We start from the raw sequence: 16,100 nt of genomic DNA, 5'->3' as shown, positions 1-16,100 counted from the left end.
GAAAGTCAAGGACTTGCCTGTGGTCCCTCAGTTAGGATATGTTGGAAGCAAGACAAAATAAAATCTTCTGGACTGCAAGGTTGACCCTCTATCCACTACCCCATATTGCTTCGTAAGTTTGGGAACTGGACCCGCTAGAGTTGTCTAGGTGGTGCAATAGAGTATTCAGTCTGGAGTCAAAAAGATCTGAGTTCAAATCCCATCTCAGATGGGCTATGTGACCCTGGGCAAGTCACTTCAACTCTGCTCACTTTAGTTTCTTCATCTGTAAAATGGGAATAATAACAACTCCCTCCCAGGGTTGTTGTGGGGATCGAATGAGATAATAATTGTGAAGCACCTAGAACAATGCCTGATATGTACTAATCATTCCATAAATGTTTTGTTGTTGCTCACTTGTGTCCAATTCTTAACCCATCTGGGATTTTCTTTGGCAAAGATACTGGAATAATTTGCCATTTCCTTCTCCAGGTCATTTTACAGATGAGGAAACTGAGGCATACAGAGACTTGCCCAGGGACACATAATTAAGAAGTATCTGAGGCTTTCTTTGAACTCAGTGCTCTATCCACTATGGTGCCACCTAGCTTCTGAATAAATGTTAGTCATCATCATCATCATCATCATCATCATTATTATTTTGCCTCAGTTTCCTCATCTGTAAAAATGGGAATAATATAACCTTCCTCCCAGGTCTGTTGTAAGGATCAAATGAGATAATAGTTATAAAGTGTACCTGACCCTTAGTATATAAATATTTGTTAGTATCCTCACAGCAGCGAGCATTTTCTCTGACACTTATAGTCTTAGAAAGTTGACTGCTTATATAACCAGTAAGTGTCACAGGTAGGACTTGAACTCAGACTTTTCTGGTTTGGAGGTCAGTTCTCCATCCAAATTTCAAATTTTTTTTAAATTAAAAAACAATTCATCAGCACATTAAAAAATAGACTCCCCTCATGAAATTATTAATCCCTTACTTTTATTTCAGGGAATATGGGAAGGAATTTTTAATAACCCACATGAAAAAGTCATCATCTTATAAATTGGTTTCACTAAGTAAATTCTGGCTCAGGGTGTAATATGGGAGACATTGGCCATGTGGGGATTTTTTTTTTGATTGACTGCTCATACTGGTTAAAAAGTTTTGTTTTTCTTTTTTCTTTTTTCTAATTATGTGAGTAGATGAGGGTAGAGATAGGAGAGAGACAAAATAGTTTTTTGTTAAAACAAAATTAAATTTAGGAAAAGAGAGTCTCAATGCGTGATCTTCTCTCTTTCAAAATGATCACTAGATCTGTCACTTCAAAGACTATGTGACTCAAATAGTACTCCAGTAATCTTTACTTTTGCCTTTCCTGGCCTCAGTGTAGTCAGTCCAATCCAGGCTAAGCCCTACTCAGACTCAGAGCTCAAAGTTAGACCCAGATCTCACTGACCTTGGGGAACATTCCCTGCCAAAAATTCCAGTCAAATGGACAATCAGTCCACAGGTGTGCATTGAAAAGACCATGCCATTTTTAGAACACATGGAGGCAGTTCTGGCTCAGGATCGAGTTCCAGCCCAGGAGTCTGTTTAGGACCCTTTAAGAGAAGAGGAATTATTACAATGAGCTCTTCTTAGGAGATGAAAGACACTAGAATTTCAGTCACCCACTGTTCCAAACCCTCCCTGGGACCAGGTGCTGCACTTTGAGCCAAAGGCTCAGTGGAATGTCAAAAGAGAAAGACTCATCCAACTCAGGGCTTTCCAAATATAAATAATGACTAGGAGCTGATGGCCTGGAATAAATATTAACTCCCTTTGAAAGGAAGGGTAAAGGTGGGGTAATTTATGCTTTTCCCTAATAACCTTTACAATAACACAAAACAATTAGACTTATACCTCATGAGAAGGGGGAGACTGGAGGAGGTTCTGAAGGTCCTCAGCATCCCTTTAAAAGCAGCACCTTTAGGTGTGGCTAGGTGGCACAGTGGATAGAGCACCAGCCCTGGAGTCAGGAGTACCTGAGTTCAAATCCAACTGCAGACACTTAACAATGACCTAGCTGTGTAGCCTTGGGCAAGCCACTTAACCCCATTGCCTTGCCAAAAACCCCCAATAACAACAACAAAAAAAACCCTAAAAAAATGAGCAGCACCTTTAGCTTACAAAGTTTCTTTATAGCTTGTAAAGACCACCATTCAAGCTTACTGGGGCAGGAGAAATTTCATTTTTTTTGTCAATTCAACAATTCTACAAATATTTATCAGATGCCTACTAAGTAAAAGCGCTGTTTGAGATACTGGGCTTAACAGAGCACAAGACAGCATGAAGAAACGAGTGGGTAGAATGCTTGATTTGGAGTCAAGAAGAATTGAGTTCAAATACTGCCCTGGATTAACTGTATAATTCTGGTTAAGTGATTTAACCTCAGTTGCCTTACCTGTAAAATGAGACTGATTATAGCATTTACCTCATAGGATTGCTATGAGGATCAAATGAAATAAAATGTATAAGGTGCTTCATAAATCTTAACTTGCCATATAAATGTTAGCTATTATTCCATAGTGATCATTAAGACACAGTCTTTACTGTCATGGATTTTATAATCTACTGACACCTTCCCAATATCCATGTGTTGAGTTTAGTTATTTTTTTTTGTTATGTCCAAATCTCTGTGACCCCATTTGGCATTTTCTTGGCAAAGATACTGGAATGAGGGGTGGCTAGGTGATGCAGTGGATAGAGCACTGGCCCTAGAGTCAGGAGTACCGGAGTTCAAATCCGACCTCAGACATAATAATTACCTAGCTCTGTGAGCCACTTAACCCCATTTGCTTTGCAAAAAACTAAAAAAAAAAACCCAAAGATACTGGAATGTTTGGCCACTTCCTTCCTCAGATAATTTTACAGATGAGGAAACTGAGGCTAATTGAATAAAGTGACTTGCCCAGGGTCACAGAGTTAGTAAGTGTCTGGGGTGGGATTTGAATTCAGGTCTCCCTGACTCCAGGTCCATGTACATTCCCTCATTTATCCAGACTTTTATTTTCCTCACACACTGTATACTGCCACTACACTGGCTTCCTGGTTGTTCTTCCTACACAACATTCCACATCCCTCTTCAGTCCATCATGCTTGGGATAACCTCCCTTTTCCCCTCCACCTCTTGGAATCCTTCCCTGTTCTTCAAGGTGCTTCCCCCTCTTAAACATGAGGTCTTTTTTTTTTTTTTTAGGTTTTTGCAGGGCAATGGGGTTAGCCCAAGGCCCCTCAGCTAGGAAATTATTAAGCGTCTGAGGCTAGATTTGAACTCAGATCCTCCTGACTCCAGGGCTAATGCTCTATTCACTATGCCACCTAGCCCCCCCCCCCCGACATGAGGTCATTCTTAATCTTCACAGTTGTTAGGGTTCTCCCTGCTGCTCCCCTTCTCTAAACAAATTTCTCTGAATTACTTTGTATGGTTTTTTAAATTTCATTATCAGAGTACAAGTTGTATTGGCACCTTCCATCCCCCCAAGAAGACAAAAAGAAGGTCCTTGAAGGAATGGACAAGTTCTTCTATTGTTGTGTTTGGATCCCCAGCATTTAATTGAAGGAATATTAAACTATCATGTTAAAAGCACAGATAATTAATTAAATTAAATTAAAAATAAATAGTTAAACTACAGAACACAGTTGCCATTGAGGCCTAAATGGTTCCCTAACATCCTCATTTTGTTTCAGGCTCAACTCATTGCTACCTCTACAGTAAAGCCTTCCCTGATTCCTCCTAAAATTCCTCAAACTTATTGCCAGTCCATTCCCACCCCCAAAAGAAAGTAAGTCACTTGAGGACTGAGTTATTTTTGCCAAGGTTTTTTGACTTTTTTAAAATTTTTTCCTCTCAACATGCCTACATGTAGGAGCTTGGAAATAAACCTTTGTGGAACTGAACCAATCCCAAGCTTAGACCCAATCCCCCTGAGCTGGGCACCATAGTTATAAAGATGAAATGGAACCATCTTTGCTCTCAAGAATCACAGATTTAATAGTAGAAGGGATTGAATCTTCCTTTTCTCAGATAAAGAAATAGGCAGCTGAGAAATAAAATGATTCTCCTCAAGTCACGCAGGGAGTAAATGACAGAGTTTTTGAACCCAGGTTCTCTGCAAATGCTAAGCTTTTTCCACTGTACCATCTGTACTGTGATTAGGGGGAAAGAACAAGAGATAAAACATGCACAAAAATAAAGAAACATGACATTGTTATTAGCAAACTTGCTTAGCACTTTGATCAGGAAGCTTTGGGCTAAACTGGGACTATTTTCTTCTTGGTCTTATGCCAATGGAAACATACCACTGGGGCCCCAAGCAGGAAAAAAGCAAAGCCAGGGATGTAGACACACTTACCGCATCTTGCTGACATAGGTGGAGAAATGCCTACATGCTTGAGGTACTTTCCAGGAAGCTGCTCGCCAGATCAGGGACAGAGACATAGCCACGTCGGTTAAGGTAAGAAGGAAAGGTGCTGCATGCGACAGAAAGAAATGAACCCTCAGGAGTGGGGTTGGACTTTCAGCAAGGACAAGGGACAGAAGTCCCCATATGGAGAAAATCCAGTACATCCCATAAGGATGAAAGTTTGTCCTGAGCGTATTTCCTAGAGTTGGGCTACTTTGAAACTCAATTTGTCTATCCCACTATGATGTTATATTCTTTACATCACGTTAATAATCAAATTCCTTCATATTTCCTGTTGGTAGAAATTACATTTTTCAATTCAGTTAAACAAATATTTATTAATTGTGGACTATGTGCAAGATTTCTTTTTTTTAGTGCTTTAAGATTTTTTTAATTAAAGATTTTATTTATTTTGTTTTACAATTTTTCCTCCCAATCTTATTCCCCCCCCCAAAGCAATTTGTTAGTCTTTACATTGCTTCCATGTTGTACACTGATCCAAATTGAATGTGATGAGAGAGAAATCATATCCTTAAAGAAGAAACAGGGGAGGCTAGGTGGTGCAGTGGATAAAGCACCGGCCCTGGAGTCAGGAGTACCTGGGTTCAAATCCGGTCTCAGACACTTAATAATTACCTAGCTGTGTGGCCTTGGACAAGCCACTTAACCCCATTTGCCTTGCAAAAACCTAAAAAAAAAAAGAAGCATAAAGAGATAGCAAGATTAGACAATAAGATGTCAGTTTTTTTTTTCTAAATTAAAGGTAATAGTCCTTGGTCTTTTTTCAAAGTCCATAATTCTTTCTCTGGATACAGATGGTATTCTCCATCGCAGACGGCCCCAAATTGTCCCTGGTTGTTGCACTGATGTTAGGAGCAAGTCCATCAAGGTTGATCATCACCCCCACATTGCTGATAGGGTGTACGGTGTTTTTCTGGTTCTGCTCATCTCACTCAGCATCAGTTCATGCAAATCCTTCCAGTCTTCCCTGAATTCCTGTATCTCCTGGTTTCTAATAGAACAATAGTGTTCCATGACATACATATACCACAGTTTTATGTGCAAGATTTCTTGATCAGTGATAGGATATTTTGCAGGAAGGGAGATGGAGATTGCTTTGGATCTTTGATTTTTTTCTTTGTGGGGAACTCCTGACATGGAAATTTCCCTTACAGATTCAGATCAACATTTCTAAAACTTAACAATTTTAAAGAGTTGCCTGGGGCTCTGAGATGTGATTTGTTCACGTTTGAGTACCTAGTATGTATCAGAAGTAGAATCTGAACCCAGGTCTTATGGACTCCAAGAATGACTTTGCATCTAGAGAACTCTGACATGTATCCTCTCATGAACTTGGATACAAAAATACCAAATGAAACAATCTTTGCCTTCCAGAGTCTTGCAACATAATGTATGTGTGTGTGTCTACGTCTCTGTGTATCAGAGTAAGGAGCACAATAGAATGATTCTGTTTTTCCACCTGAAGGACCTTCAGTATTGTACAGAATACAAACTCCTTATCCTTGTGTCATAAACTGGGCCTAACTCAGATCGGTCTCTGGTTTGAGACTGGGATGAAATGAGACAATCATAGTCCATCTAACAGTAAACAAAAGGAGATTTACTTAGCCAAGGATATTCAACATGAATGGATATTGAGTGAAGAAACCATGTTGATTCAGTAGGGTACAGTTCCCCTGTTTCTGAGTTGTCCTTGGTCACCACAGGTCAGGCAAAGGAGAAGATTGAGGGCTCTTCCTAAAATTTTATATATATAGACAGTGGGGAAGCAAAGTTGATGACCTGAGTTGTTAGTTCTTGGGCCAGATGGATCTCAAGCATTGACTCAATATCTGATACCAAGTATGAGAAGTGACCCAGCTCAAGCAGTAGAGAACTCTGGTAGATATTCCTCCTACTACATCTGTCATTCAAGGTTATTTATCTTCTAACCTCAAAATACCTTTCCAGTCTTACTACTATGCACTGATCTCATTTCCATTCAAATTAGACAATTGTTCTTCCCCCATCTCACCCTTCCCTCTTTCTACATTGGTGAATTGGTGCAGACCAACTCCCATATCAATATTCTTCCTCATTTCTCCTGCTGACATCTTCTTCCTTCAAGGTACAGATTGGGCTCCAGCACCCCTATGAAGCCTTTATTAATCTTTTTTTTTTAGGGTTTTTTTTTTTGCAAGGCAATGGGGTTAAGTGGCTTGCCCAAGGTCACACAGCTAGGTAATTATTCAGTGTCTGAGACCGCATTTGAATCCAGGTACTCCTGACTCCAGGGCAGGTGCTCTATCCACTGCGCTACCTAGCCGACCCCCTTTATTAATCTTTCTAAGAGCTGCTTTAGGAAAAAAGATACAAAAAAACAAACTTATACTGTATTGTCTGGATTTTTTCCTTGCCCCCCCCATCTCTATTGTTTTAATTTGTGTCCACATCTCAAGTCTCACTTTCCTACCTCTGCCCCTCTCCCCATTATATCCTAAGAACCTTGAAGTCAAGGGTTATTTTGTTACACATCTTTGTAACCTCAGCTCATGGCCTGGAGTAGTCTTGCATATAGTAGGTGCTTAATTATTTTTCATTTAATTAAATTGAAAGCTCTCCCTGAAGTCCACCTCAATGATATCATGGCACAAAGCCACAAAGTTATGTAACTCTATTTTAGAGTTATCATAGGGTCTTCAGGATAGAGGTAATACACAATAGAATTTAAGCAAATGAAATGGTGGGGCATGGTGAAAAAGAAGACTTCCAAGGGAAAGAAGCCCAGATGCCAAATATAACAAATCCACTAAAAACCACCCAAGAATCCTTCTAGAAGGAAGTGGGAAGGACTGCCTAAATTCAGAAATATAAAACCCAAAGCTGCCACTATGTTACTCAAAAAGGATCATTAAAACAATATGCAGGATTTCATAAATGCTCTTCATCTCCACAAAAGTCTCATCCTTTGGCTCTCCAAGCACTTCTGCAGTTTGGGAACTCTTTCCGTAGAAAGGGACCTTCTGATATCAATCAGTACATTCCACTTTTTGGAATCTGGGTCTGTCCACCATGTTTATCGACTTGCCAAAGAAAAAAGTCAGAAGTCTCCCCAAAGCAGCAACACGTGAAAAAGAACAGAACTTTAAATAAGAGTGGGCACTCTCAAATGACCCCCTGAAGCATGTTGGAAGGCTAGTTGAGAAATTTTCTTTTGTATTACTGGATCAACAAAGACTAATACGGTGGACTTGAGGCGGCTACCTAGGACATACTCAAAGGTAAACCACAGACATATAGGGCAACTAGATGGCACCAGCTTGGAATTAAGAAGATCCCATTCAAATGCAATCTTAGACACTTCCTACCTGTTTGACCCTGTAGTAAGTAATGTAACCTCTGTCTCATTTTCCTCATCTATAAAATGAAGATAATAGCACCTACCCCTCTCTCCGGCCTTGTTGTGAAAATAAAATGAGATAATATTTGTAAAGTATTTTGTGAACAGTAAAAGTGATGTATAAGTGTTAGCTAATATAAAAACATAGCTTGGAAATGTCCACAGTAAGATTTGAACTCAGGTCCCTGATGACTCCAAGTCCCATACTCTTTCCACTAAAGTGGAAAGTGGTTCTTACTCAATAAGCTTGTAAGGGATCTGAAGGTCAGCTAGCTAAGTCCCTCCCATTTTATGAATCAGAAAACTCAAGCCCTGAAAAGTTAATTGACTTGCCCACAGTGATGTGAACTCAAGTCTCCTAATTACCAAATCAAATATTTTTCATTCTCCCATGATACCTTCCCATAAAGGCACAAACTGTTATAGATACATAGCTATGTAGGGCATGGTCATGGCTCACAAGGAATTTATCAGCTAGGAAACAGCTATTGTTTATATGGCACTTAATTTGTGTTAGGCACGATATTCAATGATTGACAAATATTATCTCAATCCTCACAGGAGCCCAGATGAGGAAACTGAGGCAGAGGCAGGTTAAACAGAGGTTAAAGTTATGTGAGTGCTCAAGTTAAACACTGGGAAAGATACCATCAAGAGAGAGGTACAGCCTTTATCTAGAAAGTTGCCTCCCCCGCCCTCCATTCATATACTATCCCAGCAGCCTCAGCAGAATGGTCTAAATTTCAGCCTTCTAAATAAACTCTGCAAACAGTCCTCCTCCAATCCTCTACTCCCCAGAATTATTTTATCTGCTCCTTGGGAAGGAGTGAGGTTCCTTTAGGGGAATCCTGGGCATAAAAAGGATTCCTTGAATGGTGGTGGTATTGGTGACACTCTCCCAGTCATCTGTGGGCTGTGATGCCATGGGATTATTCTAATTTATAAACTGATATTGTCTAGTTCCTAATACCAAGAAAACATCACCACTCATGGCTTAGTTACAGGTTGCTGACTCATGGGTTTATTATAGAATTGTTGAGTGAAGGAAGGCAGCCAAGCGTTTAATGTGGCTTTGAAATTAAAAGACACAGAAAATCAAGGTTTAGACCAGGGACTTTCTATAAAAAACTAGAGAACATATTAAGACCTTTGTGAAACTGTTCCATCTCATGTAAAAGGGAGCCGAAAAGGGAGAGGAAGAGAGGAGGAGGGAAAGTGTCCTCATGCAGGGATGGGGGAGTACATGGCCAGGAGGGTATATGAGAGAGGAATGAAGACGTGGCTGATCTGGGACGCCGCCTTATAATGTAGAGTCTGAGAGGACAAAATCAATCAGAAGAAGAAGCCACAGAGTAGTGGTTAGGGAGAGAACATTTCAATCTCCTGAACAGTACTTGCATATTTCTGTAAAAAATGAAATGTTTGCCTCAAAATGATATTTATTGTTCATTTAGGCAATATCCATAAAATTATCCATTAAATTTTTTTAAACACCATTTACTACTACAACTACCACTCCTGTCACCATCACAATCATCGCCACTACTATTACTACTACTACAACCACCACCATTTTACAACTCCTCCTCCTATTACCACTACTACTATCACTACCACCATTTCTACTACCACCACTACTACTACTACTACTGCTGCTGCTACTACTACTACCACCACCACTATTACCACTACTAACTACTATAATACCAAACTGTTCTGGTGCAGAACAGAGAACACTGAGTGTGTCATCGCAATACCTAGTTCCCAGCTGTCACTTACTGTCTATGCAACTTTAGGCAAGAGACTTCACTTCCTCATTTCTCAGTTTCTCAGTTTCCTTATTTGTAAAATAAGACCCCTGAGGCCCTTTCACCTTTATGTCTATGATCCTATGAAATGCCAGGGGTTTCCAAGATGGCAGCCCAGTGGCCAGCTAGTCCTGGAATCTGGAAGACCTGAGTTCAAAAACAGTCACTGACACATCTATTTGTATGACTCTGGGCAAGTCACTTAACCTCTGGTTGCCTCAGTTTTCACAATTGTAAAATGGAGAGAATAGCAATTACCTGAAGGCTCAGAAGAGATAATTTTTGTAAAGTGCTGAGCATATATAGTAAATGTTTAATAAATACTTATTTCCTTCCTGTTGTATTCCTTATTTGGTATATGTGCACACACACACACACACACATATATATATATATATAGTTGATTTTTATCTTTGTTAATATTCTTTAGTTTATAATAAAGTCAGTTGATGACAAAACTACATATTGCTTTAGTGGTCCCCTTTGAAGCACTCTTGTGCTTGTCACTTTTAGCTTTACATTTTTGAAATTGTGTACCATTCCATGACTATGTCATAAAATCTACAGTTTGGTCATAGTGGGTTGCTCTGCATTATAACATGGTGGAACACTTGCTTCTTCTCCCTTTAGAGGTGGTGGTGGTGAGGATCTCCCCAACCCTCAGCTTTCCTGGCCTCAGGAACAAGTGTTCACAGATCCTGGGAAAGTGCTAGCACAAAAACCCAGTTTTCATTGGGCTGGTAAATAGATAAACTGCCACCTGCTCAAATACCTTTAGGAACAGAACAGTTGTTTTTGTTTGAACTGATGGTCAAATCATTAACAACATTTTACGCCTGACCCTGCACTGAGGGTGAAGGTTCGTTTAAAAAACTTCAGACAAAAAAATCAAATCCTCTTTACCTCCACATTATTTCACTGCTGCTACTAAATCAACAGAAGTCTGGATTCTGTTTTCTTTTCAGGACAAATGTTTGGGTTTGTTTATATCCAAAAGAGTCAGAGGCGAATAAGAAGGAACATTGGCCTAGGAATCAAAAGGCTGTTTTTGGCCCTACCATTAACTTGCTGTGCCGCAGCAATAAATCTTACCTTTTTTTGATCCTCACAACAACTCTGGAAAGTGGATGCTATTATTGTCACTACCTAAAAGAAGAAGTAAATTGTCGACAGCAGGACATCAAGAAGACCTTAGATAGAGGGCAGGGGGAATCACAAAGAGCTGAAATCAAATCCTTCCTTTGACATACTAGCAGACATCATCGAATGCTGCTGTCAGTCTTCAAAGGATAAACAACAGCAAAAACAATGTGCTAAAACCCATCCTACCCTCCTTATAGTCAAAGAATTGTTGTGAGAAGATCCCCATGATAATGAATAGGAAAGCTCTTTGCATTAAAAAAAAAATGAAAAGTATTATCATCTCCAAAGGCAGAGACACCCCATCAATCTTTCCCAAATTGCACCATAGTATAGGATTGACAAATACATCAAGTTCATCCTGCCTAAAAAAAGAAGAAAAATGTCAATAGCAGGGTGTCCAGAAGAGTCAGCATGAGGTAATGGACAGAGGGATATGGAAATCATGAAGAGCTGAGTTCAAATCCTTCCTTTGACAAACACTAGCTAGATGATCATCGACAAGTCATTTACTCTGTTAGGACCTCAGGAAACTCAAAGGCCCTAAGTTCAAATCACCAATCTTTATTCTTGGAAGAGTTTCCTATACAAGGGGTTAGTTCCCTACAATGATGTAATCCCAGGTGAAGACTGGGAAGAGGTGTCAAAATTATGAATATGTAAAGGTTTGAACCACTGGGTTACAAATCTTACCAGGTAAGGGACTTCATTTTTTTAAAAATTTTTTTAGATTTTTTCAAGGCAATAGGGTTAAGTGGCTTGCCCAAGGCCACACGGCTAGGTAATTATTAAGTGTCTGAGGTTGGATTTGAACCCAGGTACTCCTGACTCCAAGGCCGGTGCTCTATCCACTGCGCCATCTAGCCACCCCAAGGTAAGGGACTTTAGAGATAAGTAGTTCAAATTTATTTTACACATTTGAAACTGGAGTCCAGAGACGTGAGAAATAGTATATGATATTATATCATTTCATATTATTTATATTGTATTGTTTTATATTATATTTCATAGTATAAGTATATCATATCATCAGCATTAATGCTTTAAAGTTTTCAAGCCTTCCTTTACAACAAACTGGGGACATGATGGAAAGAGAAATAGGAGTCAGCTAATTCTTGGATTTCAATCCTATTTCTAGACAAATGCGGTAACAAGTCAAGGGATATTTATTAAGAAATCCTTATGTGCTTGACCCTATTGGGGGGATAGAAAGAATGGTCAAAAGTACTTCACAAGGTTTAAGAATGTTTTATTAATGCTAATAGTTATTACTATTATTATTGATAAACATAATAGTAATACCATCTCACAGACTGCTGCCAGTAAGCCAAAGAACACGTATTAAATGTCTACTATGGGCCAGGTACTATATGAAGGACTAAGATACAAGAAAGGCAAGGTCTCAAGAAGCTGGTAGTCTAACAAGGGAAGACAACAAGCTATTTATGGGATCCATTGGAGACAAGCATCAGAGAGAAGGCAGTGAAATTAAGAGAGAATGGATAGGGCTTCCCTGTGGTGAGGTGGGAATTGAGTTGGGAGCTCAAGGAAGCCAATGAATTAAGGGAGATAATATCATCAAGCATATTGCCAAAAAGCCCTGAATGAGAAGTCAGCTGTTATTCTAAGGTTACTCACATTATTATTAGCCTCTTTTTACAGATGTGGAAAGAGAAGTTAAGGGACCTCCTTAAGGTCATGTGGGTAGTATAAGAACTGGGTGGATCATTCTATTCTTATTTTTTCCCTTTTAAAGATTTTATTTATTTTGAGTTTTACAATTTTCCCCCTAATCTTGCTTCTTTCCCCCCACCCCCCACAGAAGGCAATTTGCCAGTCTTTACATTGATCCAGATTGAAGGGTTATTCCATTCTGAGGACCATGGATCAAATCCTTTGAATGAGGATGTGGCATAAACCCACAGATTCCAACATCTGTTTTTAACCTCCTGCCACTGTTCTTCTTTATATACTCCACACTCCAAGTAAACTTGCTTGTTGTTTGTCATTGTACATGCCCACTTTCCCAGTGTCTGTTACTGGCACTTCAGCTCCAACTACCACAAATCCTTCCCTCCCTTCAAAATTCTAGTCAGGCAAAAAACCTCTTCTGATTCCACCTAGGGGTTAAGGTCTGCTCCTCAAAATTCCTTTCCACGGACTTAATGGGGTTTAGGCTTCATCATTTTGGGACTAGGTAGCTCCTCAGGCCAGAGGAGGCTTTTTCTTTGTATTTTTAACCCTAGCCCCTAACCCAAGTCTGACACCCAGTGATAGATGTTGAATGGAGCAGAAATGATGTTGGCATGTTTTTTGTGGTCCAAATAAAATGTTTCCGGGCCAGAAGGTTTTTCTTTAGCAATGACTTTCTTTCAACAAAACAATGTTCCTATAATTCATCCCTGAACTCTTAGAGCCCAAGTAGAGAACAGCTACTGTGGAAAATGAAAGCCATGGCCCAGGGTCTCATTATGGGTAGATGAAAAGAACTTCATTCCTTACATTAAAAGTGGTACGCTGGAAGGCCTGTTTTTCTTTTCAACTATTGGACCTCTGTAACATCATCTATAAAAATCAGCAGGGTAGATGATGTTTTATCAAGTTTGTTTTTTTTTACAGATCTGACATTCTATGATTATAAAATTTCTCATAGGATAAATGCTAAAATACCGTGAAATACCTCTAGAAAAAGAGCTAGCATTTATATAGGACTTTTCCGTTTACAAAGCACTATATATATATATATATATATATATATATATATATATATATATATATACAGTCTGACTCTTAGTGACATTTACAGATGAGGAAACTGAGGCAAACAGGGTCAAATGACTTGCTCAGGATCACACAGTTAATAAGTATTTGAGGCCAGATTTGAATTTAGAGAAATGAGTGGTCCTGACTCCGGGCCCAATATTCCATGTCTCCCCTAATATTTGCAGACATAAACATAGAAATACACACAGAGGCAACATGGTGATGTAGTATACTATCTGTCTGTCTCATAACTCATATCATAATAATGAGATCTCATCTCATTTCATAATAACTAGCATTTCTATAGCTCTATGCATTTTACTGAGAGCTTAACAAATATTATTTGATCTTCATAACCACCCTAAAATGTGGTACCATTATTATTATTCCCATTTTTACTAATGAGGAAACTGAAGCAGGAAGCAGTTAGTGACTTGCCCAGGGTCACCCAGCTAATGTCTGAGATAATATTCAAACTCAGATTTCCTAACTCCAGGTCTGGTGTATTATCCAATGAATCAACTAATTGCCCTGATAACAGACTTTTTTTTTAGGTGTTTTTTTTTTTGCAAGGCAAATGGGGTTAAGTAGCTTGCCCAAGGCCACACAGCTAGGTAATTATTAAGTGTCTGAGGCCGGATTTGAACCCAGGTACTCCTGACTCCAGGGCTGCTGCTCTATCCACTGCGCCACCTAGCCGCCCCCTAATAACAGACTTTTGAGGTTGGCAATACAGATATAATTTTTGTTTTATAGATGTGGACAAGACATGGTGGTGTAGTATGATAAATTGTGGTTCCCTTGGTATCTGAAAGGCTTGGGTTGAACTTCATTCTCTGATACATCCCTGCCTTATGACTAGGGTCTAATAGTTTACCTTCTGGTTAAAGATAACTTCTTTTATCTCTTGAAAGTCATAAGTTGTAGACAGGCTTACCCACCTGCATCAATGGAGAGGTTCTGTACATTGGGAGTTTCCCTACACAGATGAAGTTACACATCTGGACCCTCTTCCCCATCCTTCACCCTCCCAGCCCCCCAAAATGAAGAAACAATTATAGAGAGAATTAATGACTAACCTAAGCTAGAAAGTGACAGATTCAAAAATGGTCTGCACCAGCAAATAAAAAGTTGACAGTAGTTCATAGTTCCTAAAGATACTGTTGGGAGAGCTAGATAATAAAGTGAATAGAAGGCTGAACCTGGAATTAGGAAGAACTGAGTCCAAACTGGACCTCAGATACTTACTAGCTGTGAGACCCTGGGCAAGTCACTTAGTCCTGTTTGCTTCAAGTTCCTCATCTGTAAATTGAACTGGAGAAGAAAATGATAAACTACTTCAGTATTTTTTGTAGGGTAAATCCCAAATGGCATCACAAAGTTGACTGAACAACAAAAAAGAAATTCTGAAATCCAAATTCTCTTATTCTAGGAAAATATAAATGACAAAAATGGATGAAAAAATTTTAAAACAATTAAGAGAGGCAGCATGATATACCAGAAATATTGCCTGCTCAAAGAACCTGAATTTGCTTACTATAAATTTAATCTCTCTGGGTCTTAAATTTCCCCCCTGGTAAAAATGAAGGAGTTAACCTAGCTGGCCTCTAAGTTTGTGCCCCATGAGTTAGGTTCATAAACTCAAGTGCCCTCTGGGGTCCTTCAGGGGAGGGCAAACATGGCTAAATCAGTGAAATGTGACCAAGGACATTTCCGATTCTAAACAGCAGCAAATTCTCCCGCCTTGCTGCAAAACCAGTCCTGACAGGCCTGGAGACCTGCTCGTGCCTCAGTTTACCTGTGCTCACTGTCCTCTTAGCTCTGCGGGGAGGACGCCCCAGGCCTCGGGATTCAGCAGGCAGATGGGAACCCTGGAGCTCTCGGACTGGGGGAAAGGCTAGAAAGTTAGTTTCCTTTGAAGCTGGCTGTCAGTTATAGCCACACTTCCCAGAATTCTCTCCTCCTGGACTTCTGTCAAGCAGTGTCCTCTGGGAAATGTAGTTCTGTTGATGCGTTCCTTCGTAGGGCCCCTTTTGCCCAAGTTAAAAGATGTTGCTGATTGCAAGGAGCCAATTACCAGATCGATTTTGGCACCTGGAGGTAGGAGGTGAGTCTGGGTCAGAAGGGGCAGGAAACCGGGAGATCACTCTCCCAACCATTTTTGTAATTCATGATAGGAAAGTAATTCTGGAAGCAAATAAGGAATCCTTTGGGTGACATGTAGTTACTGTGTAGATGTTCAAGATGCTTGGAATCTAATAGCTTCCTCTTTTAATTAGTTACTCCTACTAAACTCATCTTGATTTTGTTTCTCTTATTTCTATTTTTAATTTTATATATTTATTTTATTTTATTTATTGTTTTTTTAAGGAGTCTGGGAGATGGAAAGAATAGAATGTGGGACCTGAGGTGAGGAATTACTGCTAGTTATTCAATTCTGGGCAAACTACCTTGCAAAGACTCAATTTTCTATTCTGTAGAATGGGGATAATAACTGCGAAGTTGTTCTAAGGATCAGATGAGATAGTTTATGGTAAGATGCTTTTCCTTTGTGCATCTTG

The 16,100-nt window shown here is 39.5% G+C and overlaps 2 protein-coding genes across 8 annotated transcripts in view; one reads left to right on the top strand and one right to left on the bottom strand.

Moving 5' to 3' along the window:
• NUDT13 (nudix hydrolase 13) overlaps window positions 1–15,550 on the bottom strand; it is a 31,334-nt gene extending 15,784 nt beyond the window's left edge. For 3 of the 7 annotated variants that reach the window (XM_074232815.1, XM_074232810.1, XM_074232813.1), the window contains exons 1-2: window positions 4,378–4,466; window positions 1,440–1,584 (exon numbers count right to left, since the gene is read on the bottom strand). In XM_074232815.1, the coding sequence (XP_074088916.1) occupies window positions 1,440–1,531 (92 nt within the window). In that variant the 5' untranslated portion in view covers window positions 1,532–1,584; window positions 4,378–4,466. Of the gene's footprint in view, window positions 1–1,439; window positions 1,585–4,377; window positions 4,496–14,787; window positions 14,854–15,337 lie in introns of those variants that run through there. The other 4 variants (XM_074232811.1, XM_074232814.1, XM_074232812.1 and 1 more) reach the window with 4 other exon arrangements.
• The window catches only part of P4HA1 (prolyl 4-hydroxylase subunit alpha 1), a 98,858-nt gene continuing 87,145 nt past the window's right edge, over window positions 4,388–16,100 (top strand). The window contains exon 1 of the mRNA XM_074232809.1: window positions 4,388–4,479. The gene's annotated coding sequence lies outside the window, so the exon portion shown is untranslated. The remainder of the gene's footprint in view (window positions 4,480–16,100) is intronic.

The sequence above is a fragment of the Macrotis lagotis genome, chromosome 4 (genome assembly GCF_037893015.1).
Source record: "Macrotis lagotis isolate mMagLag1 chromosome 4, bilby.v1.9.chrom.fasta, whole genome shotgun sequence".
In the NCBI taxonomy this organism is placed as follows: Eukaryota; Metazoa; Chordata; class Mammalia; order Peramelemorphia; family Peramelidae; genus Macrotis; species Macrotis lagotis.
This window is presented reverse-complemented; position numbering and strand designations above follow the sequence as displayed.